Source organism: Drosophila eugracilis, unplaced genomic scaffold (genome assembly GCF_018153835.1).
Source record: "Drosophila eugracilis isolate 14026-0451.02 unplaced genomic scaffold, ASM1815383v1 contig_376, whole genome shotgun sequence".
NCBI classification, from domain to species: Eukaryota; Metazoa; Arthropoda; class Insecta; order Diptera; family Drosophilidae; genus Drosophila; species Drosophila eugracilis.
In genome coordinates this window covers 266,831-289,999 of record NW_024573234.1, presented here as the reverse complement: position 1 = coordinate 289,999, position 23,169 = coordinate 266,831, and the positions used below count along the sequence as shown (strand labels likewise).

Below are 23,169 nucleotides of genomic sequence, written 5' to 3'. Positions count from 1 at the left end.
TCGAATACCTTATTGAAATAACATATCGAGATGTTTCCTACCGCAGCCCACCGAAAAGTCATCGATGACGACTTCTTGTAGTTTACCAATAAGTGACTGTTTTTATTTAACTTTTTGCGAGTTCAGCGAATCAAGTTACACAAGTTCAATCACGACGATGCCCTCTGATTCCAGCTCCTACCGTCAGTGAGCCCCAATTCCCCAGGGGATTCTCCGCAATCTGCGTACGTGGATGTGCTTGGACTTGGATGTTTGGGTGCAGAAGTGGAAGCGCAACGCTAAGAAACCAATAGCAATACGAATCAGTTAATTGCCGCGATTACGCCTAAATAGTCGCCTGATAGCCCGCGTCGTCATCACTAAGAAAGCACATATCGCTCTACAGCAGCAAGAAACAACAACGACGAGTGCGGGAAAAAAGACCGAAGATGACTAATAGTTCGGAAGGTAACGGAATCGGGGGCCGGCGCAACGTCGACTGGCAGAGATTCGGACTCGGTGGCGATGAGGATGGCGAAGTTGCTGTGGCCAATTTCCGTCAGCGGACAAACAACAACAGCGGCGGATTTGTAGATCTGGGCAATGAGTATACTTACGCGGCTGGAGGCCACCACGCATCCGGAGCTAATGAGATATTTGCAGGAGAGCAGGGCGACAAGCCCTGGTAAGTAAATCAGGAAATTTTTGGTCAGGATCTCTAGCTGTATCCTCAACAGGTGGCGTTCAAACTTCTTCATCTCGCAGCCCGTGCTATTTGGAACCTGGGACGGAGTGTTTACCTCCTGTCTCATTAACGTGTTCGGCGTAATCGTGTTCCTGCGATCCGGATGGATCGTGGCTCAAGCGGGCATCTTGAACGCTGTTTTAATCATCTTTTGCACGGTGGTCATTGCTCTTGTTAGCGTGCTGTCAGCAATTGGTATTTGTGAGCGGTGTCGCGTGGAGAGTGGTGGCGTGTACTTCCTTATAGCCCACACACTAGGTTCCCGCTTCGGAGGAGCATTGGGTTTACTCTACTGCTTCGGCCAAGCGGTGGGATGTGCCCTTAACGTGATGGGGTTCGGCGAGTCTATGGCTGGACTTGTGGGACTAGAGGGTAACAAGTGGGCCATAAGGGGCTTCGCCACAGCAGCAGTACTCTTGCTAGGCTGCATAAACGTGGCAGGAGTGAAATGGGTTATCAAATTGCAATTTATCCTTCTTATGATACTACTTATCTCGGCACTAGACTTCATGGTGGGCAGCTTCATCAGTGAGGCGGGTGAGTACAGTAGATTTGCTAATAAAATCAACTCTTCATATATTTATCCTTATGATACACAGTTACTACTTTTTTCTGTATATGTATCTTTTTGAACCGTATCTTCCATTTGTCTTCATAAGTTTAAATTAATAAGCCTGTCGTACTTCATCTGGTTTCCTTTCCCTTTACAGGCGGTGGATTCGATGGTTGGGTAAGTGGCAACTTTGGAGAAAATCTATGGCCTAAGTATGACGATGGCTATTCGTGGTTTCGGGTATTTGGCGTCTTCTTCCCTACTGTCACCGGTGTGCTTTCGGGCATAAACATGAGCGGCGACCTGCGCGCCCCCTCCACTGATATCCCCAACGGCACTCTGGCTGCTTTCGGCACATCGTAAGGCTTTAACACCATTGGAAAACTTTTAGATATTTATGTTTCATTATCTTGTAGCACATTTCTTTACTTAGTCTTCGTGCTGTTTCTAGGAGCTACTTGCCAGCGGAATATACTGTATACAGACTACATGATCTCTGTCAAGGTGTCCGCTGCAGACTTCCTGCTACTGGCTGGTATCTACGTATCCAGCATGTCTTCCTGCCTAGGTGCAATGTACGGCACCCCTCGCGTTCTACAGAGTATCGCTAAGGAGAACGTAATTCCAGGCATCGATATCCTGGGAAAAGGGGTGAGGATCAACCGGTTAGGCGAAATTAAAAGGCACAGAAAACAAAAAAAATTAACCATTTGTTTTATATTTTTTTTTTTAGCGTGGTCCTAACAAAGTGCCTTTATACGCCATGGCCATCGTTGCCCTGGTCACCGTTACATTCATCATCGTGGGGGACATAAACTTTCTTGCGCCTATCGTGACCATGCCCTTTCTACTGACTTATGCCTGTATCGATTACGCCTACTTTGCGTTAGCCCAGACCTTTGATATCCAAGAGCAGCGTGAGGAGCGCTTCCGCATTCAGGCATCCAGTCCAAGCTACGAAACTCGTCGTTATGGTAGCGTATCGGACGCAGGAAACGACCTGGACCTACTATTTCCCGATCGTGTGCGCCACAAAAACTTGCAGAGTCCTCAAAACTCCCCGCTTCACCAGTCCGTTCCTCTGGATTTTGACACCGAAGGGCCCAGCACCTCCAATGAGGCGCAGATCTCAAATACCTCAGAGCCTAGGATGGGTAACGAGACTGCGGATACTACGCTAGTCGCGGAACAAGCGGCTGAGCCGATTGCCCCAATCCGTCCACCGATCCACTCTAAGACGAAAAACTGGTATTCTGGTTACTGCAATCGCTGGGCCTCGCTACTGGGGGTGAGTCTGCTTTAACGAAAGTTTTTGGTAAGCTCACTTATTTGTATCTTCTAACTTTGCAGGCCTTCACTAAGTTGCTAGTCATGTTGCTAGTGAACTGGTACTACGCCCTAACATGCTTCTTAGTGGTGTTTGTTGTGTGGTTCTACGTGGGCACGGCCAATCCGGCAGTGAAGCCGGGCCTTACTGCCGAATTTAACTTCTTCGCCTGGCTCAAGAGCGTTATATTCAGGTGCTTCGGGTAAGTTCAGCGATTTAAATTTCCAGTATTCTAAATTCCATCTCGCTCTTTTTGGTGCCTAGCAAACGAATCAATGAGTATGAACAGATCGTTGTGACACCATCGTGTCCAGGAGTGGATCTCTCGCCCACGCAACTCAACGAGGAAAATGAGGACTTTCGCCCGCGGCCTAACTACCATCACTCATCCGTCATCGAGGGCCGTCTAATCGATGACATTTAGACCCCTTCCACGGATACGGCGAATAAGGGTTTATGTTAACCTATATAGGAGGTGGGCGAATGGTGCAGGCGGCGTAGCTGAGAAAAGTAATATTCAAGTGCATTTCTATAAAGTTGAACAGTACTAAACTAAGCTAAAGGTTAACTACATACATATGATGGTATGTTGGTAAATCTGTAAGGATGTGTTTGAATTATTGCTAATGATAACGACAGCTGCGATCTAAATCTCGGTTTTATTCTGTTTTTCTTGCTTTAAACATTTTGTGACACTATTTTCTCGAGCCCCTCTACATTGGTGAAGCACGGAAAATGTTGAGTTTTTATAGAAATTAAAAACATTACAGATTAGATAGGGACATTTAATATATCGATATTTCTGGTAATTATCACATTTTGAAAGTATTATTAGAGCTGTAAATTATAAATATCAAATCGAGTTATTTTGGCGACTTTTCTTGCGACCAAAATCGCTTAATCCAGTGCTTACCATCGCGCCGCCCACACGCACACACCCTTCATTGCACATGCAAAAGCTCAGAGCATTTAACTAATTATTTAATTGTAATATTAGGTTTTGCAGTGCTTGCGTAGTTCTTTTATAATTACTTTTTGATAGTGATCGTATAAATTGCTGCTATATAGATATGTTTCCGGAGAAAAAAGTAAATCGCATTTTGAGGAGACATATGTGATACTGAGATAATAAGTGAACCAGAAATCAAACGCGATGATTTGGCGCCTTGCATTTAAGATGAGCACATAAAAAGCACAGTGACATTGATACAGAACACAAAAACATGCCACCCATAACATTTAACTTCTTACTTTAGCTGTAACCTGTACTAGAAACTCCATGAACAATAACAGTCCTCTTTGATAATAGTTCTCGTACTCCATGTACTCACTTGGCATAAGAATCAGCAATAACTGCACACTATATACACCAAATAAATGTATATATATTACACAACATATATCCTATATATACACCACACAATTAAATGTAACCAAACCGGGATCGTTAAGATGACGTATATTTTAAAAATATACCCAATCGTATCTCCTTTTTGTACGTGTTTAGTCTAATTAACCCTAGTTAAACGAAAAAGTGAATCACACGAAGAACCCACATGTAATAACAATAACTGTGACGTGAATTAAATATTTTGATAAATCTCAAGCTGTTTTTAAGAAATTTGAATGTCGCTCCAAAAGGTGCAATCGATAAATTTTCAGGGCTGTGTGAAAAATATTTTCGGGGGTCGTCGTTGACGAACTGTCCACAATTATGGGGTTCTCATGAGTGAAGGAGCAGGTAGATTATGCTTTAAATACTCAAACTATTTGTTTTTCAATTATACTCGTATTTTTACTAGGGCTGCACATCTGTAATTTGTGATCGATAACTTAATTAACTTAACCTCAAAGGTAGTATGCACAAATATTCGGTTAATTTTTAGATATCATCCATATGAAGACGGTCTAGGACTTAATTAGCCTGCCACTCGCACTTGCCATGAACAGCTTAGTGCGTCGCAGTAATCAGCTGAGCCTTAGGCGCAAATATTGCGGGAAATACTGTGGACCGGAGGCGACCGGCCGGAATGGTAAGTTCTTTCTGGTGGAGGTCAGCAATGTATGTAAGCGCTATAGAGATGTCCATGTCTGTCCACAGGAAAACACAACTACGAAGAATTCATTCGCCGTCACCAGCGGCAGGCCCGTTGCAGCATTGTGGTTCAAGTGAGTTCCGAGAAGTCTTACACAGAGTTGTATAATTACTGCAGCCGCTTCGGCTCGATCCTGAGCGCCCATCACTATTGCGTACGTCAAGACGAGGCTCTGCATTATGTTTTGATGGAGTACTCTACTCCTGAGGAGTCGGCGGCTGCCATTGATGCTGGAGTTACCATTGGGGAGCCAAAGAGTGCGCCCGTGCGGTCCCCCTTTCTTTGGTTTCGGGCGGCGGGCGGAGGAAGACGAAGCTCCAAGATGACCATTAGCTCGTTGCCCAAGCTGCACTCCCTAGATGGGACGCGGCAGGTTGAGCAGGCCCATCTCCAGGGGCTCCTGCGAGGTGCTACTGATATCGAGGAGCAGGTAAAATTGCTGCACGAGCAAACACGTTTGAACGAGATAGGCATCCGCATGCGTTTCCTGGCTGCCCTACAGGTAGAGAGGGCTATCGCGGGAATGTTCCCGGCCGCACAAGCGCAACCCTTTGGCTCCTCGGTCAACGGATTCGGCCGAATGGGCTGCGACCTAGACCTTATCCTGCGCTTCGACAAAGATATGGGAGCGAAAAGCATACTGGAAGCGGAAGAACCTTCCCGTTTGGTTTTCCACACCAAGGAGACCTTCAGCAACGGTCGCTCGCAGACACAACGACACATGGAGTGCTTTGGAGACATGCTGCATCTTTTCCTGCCTGGCGTCTGCCATGTAAGGCGCATCCTGCAGGCAAGGGTACCCATCATTAAGTACCACCATGAGCACCTGGATCTAGAGGTGGACCTGTCTATGAGCAACCTGTGAGTGCCTTATTTTTTATATACTTATCTGTTTGTTTGTTTTCCGATCATAGTTTGGGTTTTCTGTCCTCAACAAAAAGTTATATTGTAGGGTCGCAATCTTTATTGTACTTATTGTTCGAACTGGGTATGAATTCTTAAATCTATCGTAGGGTCACTTGTCGCTATTAACTAGGGTACTTTAACGGCGGTAGTTTCTGGCCTGCTCTTCCTCCTTCTTGACCGCCTGCACAAGAACGAAGCTCATTACTGCGCAGATGACGTTAAGCAGGCCGAGAGTCATAGCCAGAGCCACAATCCAACCGGTTTTGCCCTCAAAAAACCAAGTTAGCTCGTCCACGCAGCCGTTGAAGAATGCATTACCGCTGACTGTGTCGCGGCAAGAGCTGGGCAGAGGCTGACGTAGATCGAGGTAATCCCATGGCCCGGTGGCCCCACAGCAGCCAATGTTCTCCTGGATCATGGTTAGCACATAGTTTGAATATGTGTACTCTGAAGTGGCAACAAAGCCGCGCAGCGATACATTTAAAAGCGGCTGCAAGCTCGAGTTGATTGTGCTGAACTGCATTAGTACCGCCGACCCGGCCACAGTGGTTATGAACCCAAAGACCTGTGTGCCCACGAACACAAACAACGCCAGAGTATTCTCCATCAGCGCACTCAGGCAGCCGAGGAAACTGACTGCCATCATAACGATGCTAATGCCGATGAGCACATACACACCGATATAGAAAGATTGTGCTTCCAATATGCGCAGCCAGTCGTTAAATCCTGGCTCAGCCCTTAGCCAGACCGTTAGAGCAAACAGCGACGTCGCTATCATCCAAGCCACTATGTTAAAGCAGAAAAGAGTGTACTTCACGCAGCCGATCTGCTTTTCCAGCTGCTCGTCGGAGGTTCCATAACCGATACCCATAATTGGGGAAACTAGAGAAACAAAATAGGTTAATTTTTGGTATGCAAAGAAAATTAAATTTTTAATGGCCTTATTTGTTTTTAATGTTAGTTTCTCTATTGATATTCATTAAAGTCTATATTATCTGTATAATGATTCATGTCATACAATTTTACAGCTTTAACAACACTTAAGAGTGCGGTTATATCAAATTATACCATGATGTGGAATATATGATTTAAAATGACACAGATACTAAAAATAAAATTTGATAGGAGACAAAATACGCAAACGAAAAAAGTCAAATTACTCATATGTAATTTACTTGGGATTACAGTTACAGTCCTGTCTTGAGTCACATAGCGAAAGGTCTCCCTAGTTGCGCTTATTAATCACGATGTTGCCTGATAGTTTTGTTGATTCTCTCCAACTCTCTTGTATCTTTTTATTCTACTGTTGGCCTTATCGGGTAGCCACGGATGAGTGTTATCAGCCACACTCTATATGATTAATACGAACAATTGAAATCGGAAAAGGGCCGAATTCTGAGGTACGGGGTTTTCCCAGCATTATTTATGGACTATCAAATGTTTAATGTAACACATTTATCGAAACATATTGAAATCTGATTCTGAATGTTCCAGACAAACAAACTAAGCAGCAGCTAAATTCCTCGTTAAAAACGTTTTTATGTATCACATTGGAAACTAGGAGATGCTTATTGAAATATAACTTTTGGGCGTGGTATATATTTATAGAAAATTTAAATCTCTTTTAATATCACTTTAAATTATAGGTTTTCTTATAAAAAACTTTGGGGAGAAATGTGATATAGATGCACTATAGTTCACCTTGTTTTGGTTTATCGTGGGCTTTCTTAAGAATAGGTTGCCCAGCAGCAGGACCAGATATAGATGCGTTGGGTTCGTTCGTTTAAAACGTTTTGATCAAACTTGCTGTTTGGCTATGATACGCGATGGTGACAACATCCAGACTAGTTGGGGCGTACAGTCAAACAGGGAGAGCGGCCTTAGATAAGAAAGCTTCGTCAGCTCGATAAGATTAGATAACTACAGGTGACGATTGCCAAATGCCGTGTAAATACTTTTCTGCTCTCACGGCAAAGCAGGTGAATCAGTTCATTCTCACGGTGATTCATTGTTCACCCCGCTGCACTTATCGGGCCAATTCTCCGGGTTCTCTCTGGGTTTGCTCAATAAACGAAACCACGCCCTTTCTTTGCCCACCCATTTTGAAGGGCTAACTATTAACGTGAAATATATGTTTTTTAAAATGGAATCCCTCTTTCAGCACTGGTTTCTACATGTCGGAATTGCTTTACATATTTGGTGAAATGGATAACCGTGTGCGTCCGCTAACCTTTTGCATACGCCGCTGGGCGCAGACTTGCGGACTTACAAACCCTTCGCCTGGACGTTGGATCAGCAACTTCTCGCTCACCTGCCTGGTCATGTTCTTTTTGCAACAGCTGCGTCAGCCCATTCTGCCTACCATTGGAGCACTGGTAAAGGCGGCGGAACCAGGGGATTTGCGATTCACCGAAGACGGGATTAACTGCACCTTTGCCCGGGATGTTGAGAGACTAGGTTTTAAAAGTCGCAACCAGAGCTCGCTGAGCGAACTGTTACTGCAGTTCTTCGAGTTCTACTCTCAGTTCGACTTTCATAACCGAGCGATCTCCCTGAACGAGGGAAGGCCTCTGTCTAAGCCCGACCACTCGGCCATGTACATCCTGAATCCACTCGAGCAGCTGCTCAACGTGAGCAAGAATGTGAGCCTAGAGGAGTGCGAGCGGTTGCGCATCGAGGTGCGAAATGCGGCTTGGGTTTTGGAGTCAGAGGTGGAGAATGCATCTCTTTCCGAAGAAGAAGGCGAACGAAAGGAGCTTTCCTGGGGCCTGCTGAATCTTTTTAAGCACCCCGAGAAGGCCGTCGTCCGGCCGAATATGTTTTTCAAGCCGCGCATGGTCGAGGTCAGCGATCTCTTCGAGCAAAAGGAAACATGCCAAACCTCCAACTCCAATGTTCCCACTCCAGCTATCACATACAAGAGCGCTTCTGTACGGCATCAGGTGCAGTGCATTAAAGCATCTACTCGCTCTGAACAGAAGCAAATTCGCGGATCAGCGAGCTCAGTTCCGGCAAATAGTTCCAAGAATCGGCGAAGCCACAGGTGATGCTTTTGAGACCGTGTATGTACATACTTAGTATAGCAAAGAACTCCACATCCAGAAATGGGTCGCTTAAAATTGTTTTTTACGTTAAACCTGCTGTTAAATAAGTGTAAGTTTAGGATCGAACCAATGTTGAGTATTTTAAATGTTTTTTTTAATTACAATTTTGTCAAGCTAGAAATTGATTTGCGAGACAAATCGGAAAAAATCTTCTAGAGAAGCCCTAATTTGATTTTATAACCGGAAGTTATCCCTTAGAGATAATTTTCTTTGTAGAGTAATAATAATTATATTTTTATTATAATAATAAAAAACAAATATTACGCAATGCTATTCGACATTTAGTTAATTGTAAGAAAATGTGTACAATTTTCCAAAGTTTAGCTATACCAAGAAACATAAGTAACAATTTTCGTATTTATTAAAGATTTTATTGCATTCTTTTAATTTTACTCGGAATCCACCACATCCTCGTCCTTATCGCTACGTGAACCTGTACCTGTGTCCTGATTGCAGGCAATAACAACACTGGAGAGAACAGAGAAGTTATAGAAGACCAGATAGCGAGTTGATATATCCGCATGGATCGTTATTCTATGTAGGTGTGTATATGTACGTACATATATAACGCTACTGTTGGCTAGATGTGTCGCTGTTGTGTTTCTGTTGTGTTCCAATTCGAATTATTTTGATATACATTTTTAGTGTTTCGTACGACTTTGTTTGAGGAATTCTCGCTTACAATCTTTTTCTTTAAATTTGATTCAATGTTTATTACTTTGTAAATGTGTGTGGATGAGTGTGCTGCACTGCTGTTTAATGTTGTTGTTGTCTATTCTCTAAATTGATTTCGTAAGGACTGTTTAATGTACATAACTTATTGATTGCTTACGATTTAAATGTTTATTTTTATGCATGTAAATCACGTATTGCATACAAAAGTGCGTTCTGCAAAAATATAAAGATTGGGTCCATTGTGATCTGCTCCTGGTAAACTGATTTGATCTGCAGATATACTTTTGCTGCTACATAATAGAATAATTTACAAATGAAAGAGAGACAAGGAGCGGGGTAAGTTGGGCCTGCGAAAAACTGATATTACGATGCTTCCTAGGTAAATAGATACAAAAAAGAGTGCGCCGAAACAAGCTGCCAGCTGGTTAGGACGAGCGGACCGCTCTGTTCTTTCGCAGAGGAGATCTCGACATCTTCGGCGGCTACTTAGACAACAATTTCAACGGCAGCCGCCGGATCCACTCATCTGAACCAAAGCTTCAGCCTTAGCGCGTCTACTCCATTAAGATAGTAGCGGAACAGCCGCTTATCACGCACAAAGCCCAAATTCTCGTAGAGCCGCAAAGCCGGCTGGTTCCGCATCTCCGTTTCCAGCACTACCTCATCGGCATTGTCTGCTAGCATTGCCTGAAAAAAGGGGAAATAATTTAGTATTTAAGAGCTTCAAAATGAACTGTGTTTAACAGATGACTTTAAATAGATTCATACAGCTTCTGTAATATATAAACCTAAATAATAATATTAATTTTTCTCGGCTTAGGGTAAAATTGAGAGCCATTATAAAGGCTAAGTTTAAATAGAACTTTAACAAATTGTGTAACAATATACTTCTTTGCATAATTTTTCATAATTTCAAATTTCTTTACTACTTTCAATCATTGCTTAAGAAGCCTTACCTCTATGGCCTTAGTGACCAGTGTAGTGCCGATCTTAAGCTTGCGATATTCCTTGCGCACTGCCAACATGGCGATGTACCCGCGCCGCACGTTCATGTGCATGTCCAGCTTGCACACAATAGCGCCTACATATTGATTGTCGTGCGATGCAAGAAAACAGAGTTTTGGCCAGTTGTAGATGAAGTAGCGGTACGTGTATATTGAGTAGGGTTCGGATAGTTCCGCCTGAATCAGTCGCATTATGTCCTGCATGTATCGAGGGATTAGTATAAAACAGAGCTTGATTTTAGGGATTATACTTACATGCATTTGGTGCTCAGCCTCGTATTCTTTGTATACGATCTGACTGGCTGAAATGGCAGGTTCTAACAGCTGGGGCTCTGATGTAATGGTTGGCGTAGCTTCCTCTGTGGAAGAGGAGGAGATCTGCCTCTCCTCATTGGTAATGGGACACACTGTCACAACTTGTAAATCCTTTTCGACAGCCACCTCTTCCGATGCTGTTGCTTTTGTGGCCGTCGCTGTGGTTGTTTGTGTGTTGGCAGTGGCTTTGTTGGTAGCTCTTATGAGTTTTTCTGCTGAATTGGAGGCATCTGAATCTGATCCTCCTCGTCCTTCTCTCCGATACTTGCGGTTGTTGTTGCTGTTGTCCACGCTGTTGTTGTTGTGACTGCTTTTGTTATTGCTGCCGCTAGTGTTTCGTATGTGATTGTTGTTACTGTGGCCATGTGTATAGCCAATAAGGACCTCCACTGGTACATCCACCAGTCTAAAATCCTGTTCCGAGGCGCCATGGCCATTGCAGAGGTCAAGCTCCTTTAGCCGGACCCTAAGCCCCTTTTCCGGCTCCCGACTCTCTGTCGCCTCATTCGTCTGATGCTGGACATGCCCATTGCTTGGTGCCTGTGGCTCAACCTGGCCACTAGGATTGGGATTCTTTTCCACCGAATTCTTCTTGTTCTTGTACTTCTTCTTTCCAGCCGCAGCTGCCTGGGTATCCGCCATCCTAGTCTGAACCTGAACGCGATAAAGCGACTGGATCGGGTCTTACAGAAGCGTGTGTTGCTCCTTGTGGGATAATCTGGGAGGACTGAGAGCCCTCGCGTGCAACAGAGCACCTCGGATTTATTTTTGGTTATATTTTCTCAGTTGCTTGTTTCATTTATACACCAACATACACACACACCCCCACGCACGCGGAGCACCCGTCGCCTTTATTCTTGTTCTAATATCCGGAGTTGGGGAAATAGATCCGACCCGATCTTGATCTATGGCGCTAGGTGTGTACGGGCATGCCCTTATGTAAAATCCTATATCCCCGAAACGGCCAATTTTCCTTTAGCTATGAATAAATCCGCACCCACACATATGCGCGAACAGCTGGCTAGAGCTGTACATAAATCGATGGTTATCCGAACTATCGATGTTTTCAAAAGTATGGCAACCTCTTTTGTGATTTCCCTCCAAACACTGTTTAGCTTATTGTAACTTTCGTAAAATAATTTTGCCAAATTTCGCACTAACAAGAACTAACAAGTAATTAAATGTTTGTTTTTCGTTAGTGAATAATGTTTTATTACATTTTTGGTTAATTTGTTTGCGCTCAGAGAATATTGGATTAAAACTGTTTTGTTATGTTATTATAATATAAAATTATTCACGAAACAATGTTTGCAATAGTAAAATAACGGAAAACCAATCGCTTATTGTGCATATGTACATACATATATATTTATGTTTTAAATCGGTAAAGTCCAAAGCCCAGTTTTCCCGCTTGCGATGGGTGTGTATAAATAAAAATGTAGACATGTACACGTATGTATGTATGTGTTTATACATATGTATTTAGGCACCGTTAAGATTATCGGTATTTTTTTTAAAGTGAACTTGTGTGATTTTAAGAATATTAAAAATTGTTCCAGATACTAAAGAGAAAATTTAAAAAAAGTAACTACAACATCACAACGGATATATACGAACATATTTATTCAAAACACACAGGTTAGTAGTTAGTTGTAGTGTTAAAAATCTTAAATAAAAATATTGTTTAAGACAACCTTCAAAAACACTGATCAGTGACTAAGTCTTAATCCGGAATTTTATCCTATTAGGAACCCATTATGGTCAACATTATTTCTAATACGTACTTGCATATACATATGTACATATAAACATAGTCTTATAGATAAACATCTTCCAGGTACAATTTTTTTTTATGATTTAAATTGATTAAGACTTGAACTTTAAAAAAGATCAAAGTTTTCTTATTTGGCATAGCATTCATCATACATATATGTACATACATACATATGTATGTTTGTATGTATATAAAAATACTTGCAGCCCGGTCTGAAGTGCATACTTTACATGCATTTTTATCTTTCGGAATTGGTCTGGTTTTCATTTGATTTGGATTGACAGAGATTGGATAATCTTAGCCACGCGATTGGATAATTTCTTGGAATTTTGCATATGAATTTTCTGCGGCAACAGTGTAAGCAGAAGCAGTGTTTTGCGTCCGTTTTGCTGGTTGGCTGTTTCACTTTTCGCTTTTTTTTTTTGCTGAGACGAAGGCAAATCCAAAATTAGCAAAGTAAACATCACACGGAGAAAGTGAATGGCCGAATAAAGTAAAAGAGAAGGGGCGGAACACTGTGATCTGAAATAGTTCCATACGGATAAAAGATAATATCTAAGTTGCCGCTGATTCTGGCATGATAAATAAGTATGTAACATAAATTTTTAAATATTGTCAATAGTCAATAATTTTCTCATCCATTGCAAAAAAGCCATTTAAATGCATAGCGATGCTCCAAAGTTGAAGTTCCATAGTTTTTAAAGGCCCACTCCATTCTTCTCCAGCATATTGGTCTTGTCATGTCAAGAGTGATGGGTTTTGTCAATTTTCTGTTTGAGTTTTTGTATACCTTGTTTTTACGTTTTTTCCTCTTTTGGTTTTTTATGTTGCAATTTGAGTGTGTACAAAAGACAAAGTTTAAGCGCAAACGCCCCAAATATAAAGCACTTGAGCAAACCTTACCCCCAGTCCCACATACTTTACCCCTTTCAAAACAACTTAGGTGAGGCACACATCTCAGACGAAGCTGTAGTCCAATTTTTCGCGCCAGCGTTAAATTTTTGTAAATTTTGTCACACACAAAAGGCACCGTGTGTGTAAATGGCATATGATATAAAAAAGCAAAAATAGTTTTAAGTATTTCAAGCAAGTCGTTTCAAGCGCATAGTAAAATGTGGAGTTGGTACGTCAAAAAACTGAGCTGACCTAAGCACTCAAAAACAAAGCAATTTCAATGAGAGTGGTATGTACTTAAAGAGATATTAATTAGGAATATAAATGTTCGCTATAAAGTTATTCGCCATTCGTTTCTGCTGGTTAATCGCTTCCGAACAAAACCTTTAATGTTTTCCTTTCGTACGATTTAATGTACACTTACCAAAATGCTCTTCGGTAATATGGCTCACAAGGGCGTGGATAACGTTCAACGTACTCTAATGTGAATCTATGAATACTGAGTTCGGTAAAGTTTATAGATGCTCAGTGGTCGACAGACTTCACCTAGCCTCTCTCTTGTGCGTAAGTTTTATTATGTAACCGGGCCAGCGTAGAGATAGCATTGCATTATATTAAAAGCCAAATCAATATTGAACGTCGCAGTTCGAAGCGGAGCAAAATGAGAAAAAAAAGCGATCAGATTTCTTTCTGTATTGGGGAAGAAAGCGAAGAAGTGTATAGCTCTGGCCAAAGTGAAATGTGCGGCTGTTTGCAGAAACTTGTCTACCTTCCGTGGCAAAATGCTGTTCACCTGTTCACCTTCCCCACTAAACTCCACCTTTTCGCCCCCCATAGTGTACTTGGTCAAGGCAAGCAAGCCTTTTGGCCGGCAATCGATCGAACGTTCAGCGCGGAGCTGCGCTCTGGTGACAGGTCATGCCTTGGGCTCGGAATCTCTTATTATTATTATGTCACGCTAAATTGGGAATAATAAAGTACCTAGATAAAAGCAAAGGAAATTATTTGAACCTCGAAAAATATTATTCGGTTATATAATAGAATTTACAGTAATTTAAAGATAGTTAAGAATAACAGGCCTTTAAATACTTCATTGTGATTTTATTTATTTAAATGCTAACCAAATTTACGCAATGACTTGAAGTAAGACTAGTAGATTATATAAGATTAACAAGTTGGCAATCCGAATCAAGGCTAAGAAAATATTAGATAGTGCGATGCAATTTAAGTGCGATTTAAGAAGATCCGACGGTGCTAACGCTTAAACTCTATTGATGCGCTGAGTGTCGAGCATTTTCTGGCTTCTGAAAAGCCAGGTCGAAGCTGCAAAAGCAGCAGCGGCGACTGCGGAGTTGGCCAAGACGACTGTCGAGCGAGCTCAGTACGCTGCGAACGCTCATTGAAAATGGTCTGCAGGCCGCGCATGCGCTTGAGCTCAAAAACAAACCAAAACCGACTGCGATACTTAAACCGATACCGATACACAAGTCAAGCGACTGTCGCGTTTTCGCGTTTTGCTTCCATTTAATTTCGTATTTTCTTTGATTTTTTTTTATTGTGTGGTGCACATTGAAAGTTTGACGCCTCTGAGTGTTGTGAAAAAACGATTCGACTTTAAATTTGGATTTTTTGGAGAGCGCAGCGAACGAGAGCGGCCAACAATTGAAAATGTAATTGAAAATGGTTGGATATTTAAATCCACTGGCGACAGGTTGTTGTTACTGCTGTTAGTGGTTGCAATGGCAGTCAGCAAACAAAAGACTTAGGCAACAAACTCATGAATCGAATTGGTTGCACCACTGCAACGACCTTGATAGAAGGGCGTTGCAGTATGGAATTTAATTGAATATGTAATGATCGGCTTAATAGGATATAAAAGGGGACTTAAAGATCTTCCTTCTCTTCGTTTTTGAAAAATAGAAATAATGCTCACAAGATCATTAGAGTCAGAAAAGTTTATAACAGTGGATTTTAAAGCTGCTGTCATTTATTAATCATATTTTATTACTACATTTAAAATTAACAATTTCATGGAACTCATTTAGAAAGCTATTTACTCTTGCTTAATCAAAGATCCAATTAAATAGTACACTTTAAATTCAGCATGGTAATGACTACCAAACAAATGTCAAACTTAATTAAGTAACATAACATTGTAATCACTGAAATAATCGCAATAACGAAAACAACATAATTCCGGCGACACTTTTTATAACTATTATAGCAGCGGACAAAAAAAAACGAAATAAACAGAAAGCAAAAGAAGAAAGAAGCAATTTAAAGCAAAGGCATTTAATGTGTCCGCTGGTGAAAGTGTCCATAAAAAGGGAAACAACAGGCCAACGAGCCAAACAACTTGACAAACAAAGTGAAGAGGGGCAGCGAACAAAATTAAAAACAATAATTAAGCCCAGGCAAGAAATCAATAGACTGAGTAAAAGTGCCAATAAACAAGTCAAACAGATCCAAATAGGTACAAGCCGAATGCCGAAACCAAATCCAAAGTCCGAGTTAAGCCAAAGCCAGTTAACCAAGTTAGTCGGCTCGCCAGCGACTTGGTTCAGTTTTGGGGCTAGCCAACAGTTACTGGCTTTTCCTGGCCGCCCAAAACAACATTCACTTGTCATATGCAGTTGGTTTTAATAGAATACACTGGACCGACTGGCGAAACGGGGAAATTGCCCATAGAGTGCATGGTCGCAGAGTAAAAGTGGTGTGGAGGATGCGGATGATTGAGCTATGACGAATTTTACGCTAGATTTGTTATCACCTTACTAATAGTTCGGTTTCGAGTGAGAGCAGCACTTTTTCATTGTCTATTTCTATTCATAGCCAGAGCCGTAGCTGCTGGCCAAGAATATAAGCAATCTTGTTGGTCTTTAAACCTACAAAATAGAAGTCTGGCACAGTTTCGAGATCTTTTTCTCAGATTACGGTTCTATTTAAAGACATCTAAAGATTTGGCCCAACATCCATTGAGTTAACTATACCTAGATATGTAACTAGTTAATCAACCTGACCTTTGTTGGCCAGCAAGCTAAGCATAAGGCTAACTGCTCTTTGGTCTTAATTAATCCAATCTAATGAAGCACCCGTTTGGGCTGATGACAATTGTCTTTTGTTTTTATGGAGCCCACTGTTCACTCTTTTTCCGCTTGTTACTATGAATTGCTGCGTGATTGCTGACCAAAGAGTAGAAATGAAGGGTGTGTAAGAGCCGCAAAAGTTCACGGTTAAAGGTATTCGAGCCAAGGCCTTGGGGCAAAATGTAGGAGCATCGGCAACATTTTAGTAAATGGTCAGGTTTCGTCCAAAGTTTTATCAAGCTTTGATGATGAAAATATTTTGTTTTGGTTGACGATAGTTCGAATTTAACAGATTTTTAATTAACTGACTCACTTTTTCTGTTGTTTATTATCTTCTAAAAAACAATTTTCGGTTAAAGCAATTAATGGTTTTAAAAATCATTATATTAAATGTACAACTTATAGATTTATATTGCCGTGGATTCACCAGATGCCAAATAGTCATCAGACAAGTTAAAGCATTTGACACTCTCTCCATACGAGCATTAATTGCCATGCCAGAAGTCAAGTTTCATTAGCCGCTGGACTAACCATTATTCAACACTTCCTATGTCTGCTATTCCATCCCGGATCAAAGCCTCTAACGTGGACTTATACAAGCTTCCGTCTTAGGGGACGAGGTATCAGGTTTAACAACAATTATATTGCAGAAAGAAATGTCAAGAAATTGGGAAGTGGGAAACAAAAAATGCTAATAAAAAATCTTTTAAAAAGGAGCTATCAGCTCAATTGCCTCGATAGATGTCTCAGGGACTAGGTTATTGTGCAGGTTATAACACTAATAGGCGCATGGAATTACCTTATCCACTTTTACATGTTACCACACATTCAGACCGCAGTTGGTCTGGGCTTAATACGCTTCAGTTATCACCAGCATTGTCTTGGCTTGGTTATAGTAGTTATTTTTACTGGATTGGAAATGCACTCACCCAAGATTGGCTCATATTTTGTGTGATTGCCATCGCAATGGAAAAAAGTCACGCACTCAAAACAAAGTGTATTATGAAATTTAGATGCAATATTCCCCTCTTTGAGGTTTAACTGCTCTATGCAAAACGAAATTCCGTGTGCGTCAGTAGAGTAATACCTATTAATTCCCACTGCTCCAAAAGAAGGATTGCAATAAATCAGTCGAGATATTAAAACGTAAATATTTCAAATACATGTTGTGGTATTTTTAATATTTTCTGTTGTATGTAATTGTCACAATGTGTAATACCTAATGGGCAGAGATTGCTTCTCGTTATATCAGCTTCTTTGATGTTGTTATCAATCCGCGTTGTTGTTATAATCCCGTTGCGCAACGATGAGAGACCCGTTACCCTGCCAACCAATTGAGAGTAACGCAATACATACGCACAGTTAAATACATCGTTGATCCTATTCGATAGTACTCAGACCAATCCTGACTGCAGTTGGCCTCATTTAGAATTCCGGGCACGTAGTCGCAGTTAAGTTAGAGCGGCATAGCTTGTCCATTACTGGCTTCCCTCGTCTCTCCTCCGTTGTTTTCGATCAGATTATCTAACAGTTCATTTCGCTAACGGCTTCGCTGCTGGACAACCCCGCCAACCTCTTTTTAATTGTTTTCTACGGCTTACATTTATTTTAGGATTGAGCTGCTGCATTAAATTAAAATTAAACGCTCCAGTAGGTTCGATAGACATAGTGCTGAAATACCGCAACTCCTTGTTCAAACGCAAAAACAGTGAAGGAAATGTCCACATTCTTATAAGCTCTTCATTGCAGGCTACAACTACATTTGTCCATCCACTTCCAACTTGCCGTCGGTTCTGCGCCACTCATCCTGATTTGGAAATCTGGCCCCTATCCTCCGGTTACGTAATCCTCTTTTCAACAAGTGTTTTATAGCTGTGAATTACGGCTTGATGATAGACATGCACACATGAGCTTGTATTTGTCGCACTCGTTGGGTACTTTTGTACTATTTTTGCCGCTTTCGTCGTTGCTGTCGGCTTTTTAAAAACATTATCATGCATTTCATTTTCTTTGCGAGTCAGTCTTTCTTTCTGCAATTCTCCTTTTCCTGGGCGGAAACTTTGTCTCGGGGAGCCGCGATCTGTAATTCGAAATTGTGAAAACACAATCATATGGGCGCCCGATAGTTATTATCGGTAAGACGTTGATTCGGTAGCTAAGCTACCGAACTGGAAGAGGTCGGCTGGTGGCAAATGAGGGGTTAGTATGCTTGAATGGTCCGTGGGGTCAGTAAGTCGCGAGTCAAAGGCGAGAGAGAAAGAGTAAGTTATACAAACGGAAACGAAAGGTATCATACGGTCCAACCGAGTTGCTTTTAAAGTATTTAAAATTGGATACTTTGACTGAAGATTAAGTGACAGACAATTACAGAACTGAAGTCCATACTTAGATAATCATTATGAGTTCAGTTATGTCAGTTGTACTAATGACTAATAATATATACAAAATTTAATTTATTTAATACCCGTTTTCCTTTAAGATACTAGACATATGCTCATTTCCTCTGGTGTTTGTCCTTGAAGTCTTTGACTTGTTTTACCAGGATGCTCTCTGAGTGCCTGGCGCTGATCGTCCTCCTTCAGCTGGGGGGTGTATCGCGGGCCCTGCCTACCATCCAGGGCGGAAATGCGCGTCAGCAACTGGACAAGAGCTTCTTTCAGCCGCCGGAGATTGAGCAAACGATTGACGAAGTGCAGAAAATTTTGGCCAACGATCCGGCCTTGCCTAGACTAACGCGGTGAGTGGCATGTGAGGCCTCGGCTGGCCAAGGATACTATTTTAATGCCCCAAATCTTTGCAGTGGCGAGATCGAGGAGCTCTACGAGAAGGTGACCCGCGAAGAGTACGAGAAAAGCCTGGAGGCAGGCGATATGAGCCGGGCGGACAGCATGCGCGCTCTTATGCTCGTCCTTCCCTTCAACACGGACAACAATACGGAAGAGAATCTCCAGGAGCTGTACACTCGGGCTCCGGTGACCCGCGTCATTGATGCCTACACGCCACCAGATCCCGTAAAGTTTCTCACGGCAGATCCCAGTGCTCTGCCGAGGAGTACAGTGCCTGGCGGAAATCCTGCGGTATCTGCCACAACTTACAAGCCAGCCTATAGCTTGCTTAGTGGACAGGCTAATCTTCTTCACAACCAGTTTAGGCCTATGCCGCAAGCCACCACTTACCATCCGCCAGCTCCACCGCCGGTGGTTTATCAGGACTTTAAGCCCATTAATGCAGCTACGTCGTCTACAGCTAATCCCGCTGCTGCACCACCAGCAGCTCGATTTAGCTCCCATTACAATGCCAAGAACGCACAGTTCCTAAGAAAGCCCAAGCCCTCTGGAGGAGGTACTTCCTCCAGCACGGTAAAACCCGTGGCAGACATTCTCGAGAGCCTGGGTATTGTTTCGGGTGGTAAAAGCGATTCTGCCCACAAGCGGTATGCGATAGACGACTACTATCCTTCAGAGAGTGCTCCTCAGCCATCTGTGGTGGCAGTAGCCGATCTACGGGGTCTCCAAGGCGCTCGAATTCGCCCAGAGGCCTACTCAAATTTTAAGCCGTTAAATATTGGCGAAGAGTTGCGCGTAAAGCCCGAAGTCGAGGGCTATCTGACACGGTTTGGGATAGTGAAGAAGGCTTCAAAGGCGCTTAAGAAAGAGGCACAAGGACTGGGAAATACCACTGATGAGCCAACCGGTGCGCACACGGAACTGTCCACTGCGACGGCTCGGCTGCCGCCTAAGGGAAACTCAGATTTGGCCAAGTTGCTAGAAAATCTGCAAGAATTAGAACGACTTCAATCGCAGCCTACGAAAAAGATTGCCGCAAGCACCACTAGTACAACAAGCACTACTACCACTCCTGCCCCAGTTCCACTCATCACCCATGGCGAACCCCTGCTCATTGAGGCCAAAAAGCCCCGAAGAAGAATTGATCCAAATATAGACCTTAACTTCGCCAACGCTGGAAACCACCAGAGTACGTCCACAAGCACAGATGAGTTGTCCAAACTTTTGCAAAATCTTCAGGAATTGGAAAAGTTGAAGATTAACCCGGAGAACGTTATTAGGGCAGCCGGTCCAAGTGTCCAATCCTTGAGTAACCGATTTTCTACGACCAGCACCACGAGCACAACTACCAGCACGACCACAACTCCCTCGCCGTCCCAAAGCGATGCTCGTGATTTGCAGCGGATCCTCAAGCAGCTGCAGCAGTTGGAGAACTCCAGCAGATCTACAACTAGCACCACTGTCAAACCTTCGAGGAATAAGGACTTCGGACTGGGCCTGGCATTGGGCCAAGGCAACTCTCTGGGTGCTGCCGATCTCCTCCAGCTGCAGCGTCTATTGAGTGATGATCGAGAATTGGAGAAGCTTTACGAGCAAGCGAGGAACACCAAAAAGAAGCAGCAGCCCAAGGCGACAACTAGCACCACCTCGACCTCCTCCACCACTTCAACAACGACTACAACCACCACGCCCCGACCTACTTCTTCAGTGGATCATGCACAGTTCGAGGCTTTGATTACCCGTGTTCAGCAGCTGGAGCAACTGCAGCAGCCCACTACATCGCCCAATTTCCTCACAAGAAATGTTGTAGGTTCCAGCCCGGGGCTCACCGTGCCCAGTAACGATTTTGCTCACCTACAAAATCTTTCGCCGACCTCAAGCTCAATCGTTCCAGGGGTCGGAGCAGTGGAGATCTCAACTGCCGCATCTACATCTAAGCAAAGGCCACTAAGCCACTTTGAGCGGAGCAATGGCCTGCTTCAGAACGATGTTCATCCACAAGACTACGTGCAATTGCAGAAGCTGTTAAGTAAAGTGCAGGAACTGGAGAGAGTGCAACTCCGAACAGATCAAATGACTGAGCCGCAGTCCCAACTAGTCACCGCTGCCTCGGTGCGCAGTGCCAATATTAAGACCGTTAATGGAGCTCACATAGTTTATGCTCAGTCAGCCAAGGAGCAGGAGGTGGTGCCGGAACTCGAGCACAAGCTGGATTTGCCTGTTTACCAGAAGCCACCGACGTTGTCTGCGCCTTCTCAAACTTCCAGTGAGGAGCTCCGAGAACTTGCCATGAGTCAGCCGGCCCATCCGCAGCGCGGCTCCTGGTCAGAATTTGGCCAGTTACAACAATTCTTTGGCAGCTTGGAGGACACCGGGGAGCGCCAAAGCTACCAGCACATGAAGCCTATTTACAAGACGGTGCAAACTCAGTCGTCGACCACGCCAGCAGCTCCTCGTTTTGTACCTGCGAGGAAACCTCCAACTACGCCTAGCCCCGAGCCAAGGAAGGCGAATGTCGAGGAGTTGCAGAAGCTGCTGTACAACACCCAACAGCTTCAGAAACTAGGCGTGGCGTTACCCCACGAACTGTCGCAGCAGCTCGAGAGTCAGCTGCAGGCCACATCGCCCTCCACATCTTCGACCAGCACTACGACTACTCCTGCCCCCACTCAAGTGCATGACACCTCCTCACCGGCAGTCTTTTCGCTGACTACCAGTCGTCCTAGGGTGCGTCCCATTCAGGAACCAAAACCCACCACAGAGAGTAGTCTCCAGCTGCCCATTTTTAGTGCTACCAAAATTATCGAGGCGGCCATAAAGCGGGCTGCCAATAGGATAGGTGTGAGCACTGAACTGACGCCCAAGCAGGGGTTGCCAATTGGATTGGTCAACGGATTGGGCGTAGGCAGTGGCTTTAGGCGGCGCAGCGATGAGGGCGACTTGGAGGACCTAAACGCCGATGAAGACAAGGCGGGCGAGCTTGACGGCGACCTCATGGCGGAGTTTACCGAGCTCAATTACCAGTTAGCCAAACCGGAACCCGAAACGACCAAGGTAAAGAGGAATGACTCCAAAAGCAATACCAGCGAGCTTCAGCGTCTAATTAGCAATCTTCAGGAGCTGCAGAATCTCAACGTAAGCTTAGACACTGTTAATATGTCACCATCCAATACGACGGCCAATTCAGACGCCGCCTATCTGCAGTCGTTACAAAATGGTCAAGATGAGACCCTTAAGGCGCGGCGACAGAGTGATGGCATTAGTACCACAGAGAGTGGCAAGGAGAAGGAGGAGGAGGACCCGACTAAGATCAGCCTGAGTTTGGGTCTAGACGACACCGACGTAAACACTAAATTACCAGTTGAAGAGGGAACGAGTACCACTAGTACCACCACTACTACAGAGGAACCCCGTAACGGATCTCTCGACGACTTGGCCGACTCATTCGGACCCGATCCCGTCAGCGAGGAGCCACCGCCACCGAAAAAAAAGAATGGATTCTACTTCCTAGCTGACTGGAACTCGTTTCTAGAAGTTGGGGACGGCGACGACCAGGTGGTGGTTCGACTGAGTCCCAAGATTGGAGATCCGCGACTATTTCTACCAGTCAAAATTCCCTCTTAGGAGGGGTTCCCCGGAACTAAAAGTTGTACATATGTTTCCCCTCACTTCCTTGTCTTCTCCCTACGTTTGTTATCATAATTTGTGTGTATTTATTTTAGTCACTGTCCTGTCCATCTGGTTTTCAGTCGGATGAGGGGGTTCGGGATGCCCAGTCCGGGGACATGTAGCCGTAAGTCGGGTCTAGGCTGTAAGAGTCAATCACCGAAATCAAGGACTACATAGAGACGTGGTTAATGCTATGTATATGTGTACCTAAAACTCTCGAAATAAATATATATCTATATAGTTAGAGGGTACCAAG

The 23,169-nt window shown here is 43.5% G+C and overlaps 5 protein-coding genes across 7 annotated transcripts; 3 read left to right on the top strand and 2 right to left on the bottom strand.

The window, feature by feature from the left end:
* Positions 1-31: 31 nt before the first annotated feature.
* On the top strand, positions 32-4,210 carry LOC108118525 (solute carrier family 12 member 8). The gene is made up of 7 exons (XM_017231273.2): positions 32-664; positions 717-1,261; positions 1,435-1,636; positions 1,694-1,928; positions 2,011-2,565; positions 2,628-2,806; positions 2,869-4,210. The coding sequence occupies exons 1-7, from the start codon at positions 429-431 to the stop codon at positions 3,026-3,028; spliced, it is 2,112 nt and encodes a 703-aa protein (XP_017086762.1). The 5' UTR covers positions 32-428; the 3' UTR covers positions 3,029-4,210.
* Positions 4,211-4,428: 218 nt separating this feature from the next.
* Positions 4,429-8,978, top strand: LOC108118527 (poly(A) RNA polymerase, mitochondrial). The gene is made up of 3 exons (XM_017231274.2): positions 4,429-4,637; positions 4,706-5,561; positions 7,768-8,978. Exons 1-3 carry the CDS (start codon positions 4,547-4,549, stop codon positions 8,651-8,653), a joined length of 1,833 nt encoding a protein of 610 aa, XP_017086763.1. The 5' UTR covers positions 4,429-4,546; the 3' UTR covers positions 8,654-8,978.
* Positions 5,650-7,474, bottom strand: LOC108118530 (tetraspanin-2A). Its single transcript, XM_017231279.2, has 2 exons — positions 7,308-7,474; positions 5,650-6,488 (listed from the first exon to the last, which is right to left on the bottom strand). The coding sequence occupies exon 2, from the start codon at positions 6,475-6,477 to the stop codon at positions 5,743-5,745; it is 735 nt and encodes a 244-aa protein (XP_017086768.1). The 5' UTR covers positions 6,478-6,488; positions 7,308-7,474; the 3' UTR covers positions 5,650-5,742.
* A 560-nt stretch (positions 8,979-9,538) lies between the features above and the next one.
* On the bottom strand, positions 9,539-11,736 carry LOC108118528 (N-alpha-acetyltransferase 30A). 2 transcript variants are annotated; one of them, XM_017231276.2, is made up of 3 exons: positions 10,645-11,736; positions 10,342-10,587; positions 9,539-10,072 (listed from the first exon to the last, which is right to left on the bottom strand). In XM_017231276.2, exons 1-3 carry the CDS (start codon positions 11,344-11,346, stop codon positions 9,908-9,910), a joined length of 1,113 nt encoding a protein of 370 aa, XP_017086765.1. In that variant the 5' UTR covers positions 11,347-11,736; the 3' UTR covers positions 9,539-9,907. The 2 variants fall into 2 exon arrangements, with proteins under 2 accessions (XP_017086765.1, XP_017086764.1); XM_017231275.2 differs by having other exon boundaries at positions 10,342-11,736.
* Positions 11,737-14,768: 3,032 nt separating this feature from the next.
* LOC108118541 (mucin-5AC) lies at positions 14,769-23,157 on the top strand. 2 transcript variants are annotated; one of them, XM_017231294.2, is made up of 3 exons: positions 14,769-15,042; positions 18,981-19,195; positions 19,259-23,157. In XM_017231294.2, the coding sequence occupies exons 2-3, from the start codon at positions 19,002-19,004 to the stop codon at positions 22,866-22,868; spliced, it is 3,804 nt and encodes a 1,267-aa protein (XP_017086783.2). In that variant the 5' UTR covers positions 14,769-15,042; positions 18,981-19,001; the 3' UTR covers positions 22,869-23,157. The 2 variants fall into 2 exon arrangements, with proteins under 2 accessions (XP_017086783.2, XP_041674747.1); XM_041818813.1 differs by having other exon boundaries at positions 18,938-19,195.
* The last annotated feature ends 12 nt before the right edge of the window (positions 23,158-23,169 follow it).

Coding starts and splice junctions, on each gene's coding strand:
- LOC108118525 (XM_017231273.2), top strand. CDS start 429: ATGACTAATAGTTCGGAAGGTAACGGAATCGGGGGCCGGCGCAACGTC. Junction 1,637..1,693: donor CTGGCTGCTTTCGGCACATC/GTAAGGCTTTAA, acceptor ATTATCTTGTAG/CACATTTCTTTACTTAGTCT. Junction 2,807..2,868: donor GTTATATTCAGGTGCTTCGG/GTAAGTTCAGCG, acceptor TTTGGTGCCTAG/CAAACGAATCAATGAGTATG.
- LOC108118527 (XM_017231274.2), top strand. CDS start 4,547: ATGAACAGCTTAGTGCGTCGCAGTAATCAGCTGAGCCTTAGGCGCAAA. Junction 4,638..4,705: donor GGAGGCGACCGGCCGGAATG/GTAAGTTCTTTC, acceptor GTCTGTCCACAG/GAAAACACAACTACGAAGAA. Junction 5,562..7,767: donor GACCTGTCTATGAGCAACCT/GTGAGTGCCTTA, acceptor TCCCTCTTTCAG/CACTGGTTTCTACATGTCGG.
- LOC108118530 (XM_017231279.2), bottom strand. CDS start 6,477: ATGGGTATCGGTTATGGAACCTCCGACGAGCAGCTGGAAAAGCAGATC.
- LOC108118528 (XM_017231275.2), bottom strand. CDS start 11,346: ATGGCGGATACCCAGGCAGCTGCGGCTGGAAAGAAGAAGTACAAGAAC. Junction 10,073..10,341: donor TGGTCACTAAGGCCATAGAG/GTAAGGCTTCTT, acceptor CCCTTTTTTCAG/GCAATGCTAGCAGACAATGC.
- LOC108118541 (XM_017231294.2), top strand. CDS start 19,002: ATGCTCTCTGAGTGCCTGGCGCTGATCGTCCTCCTTCAGCTGGGGGGT. Junction 19,196..19,258: donor GCCTTGCCTAGACTAACGCG/GTGAGTGGCATG, acceptor AAATCTTTGCAG/TGGCGAGATCGAGGAGCTCT.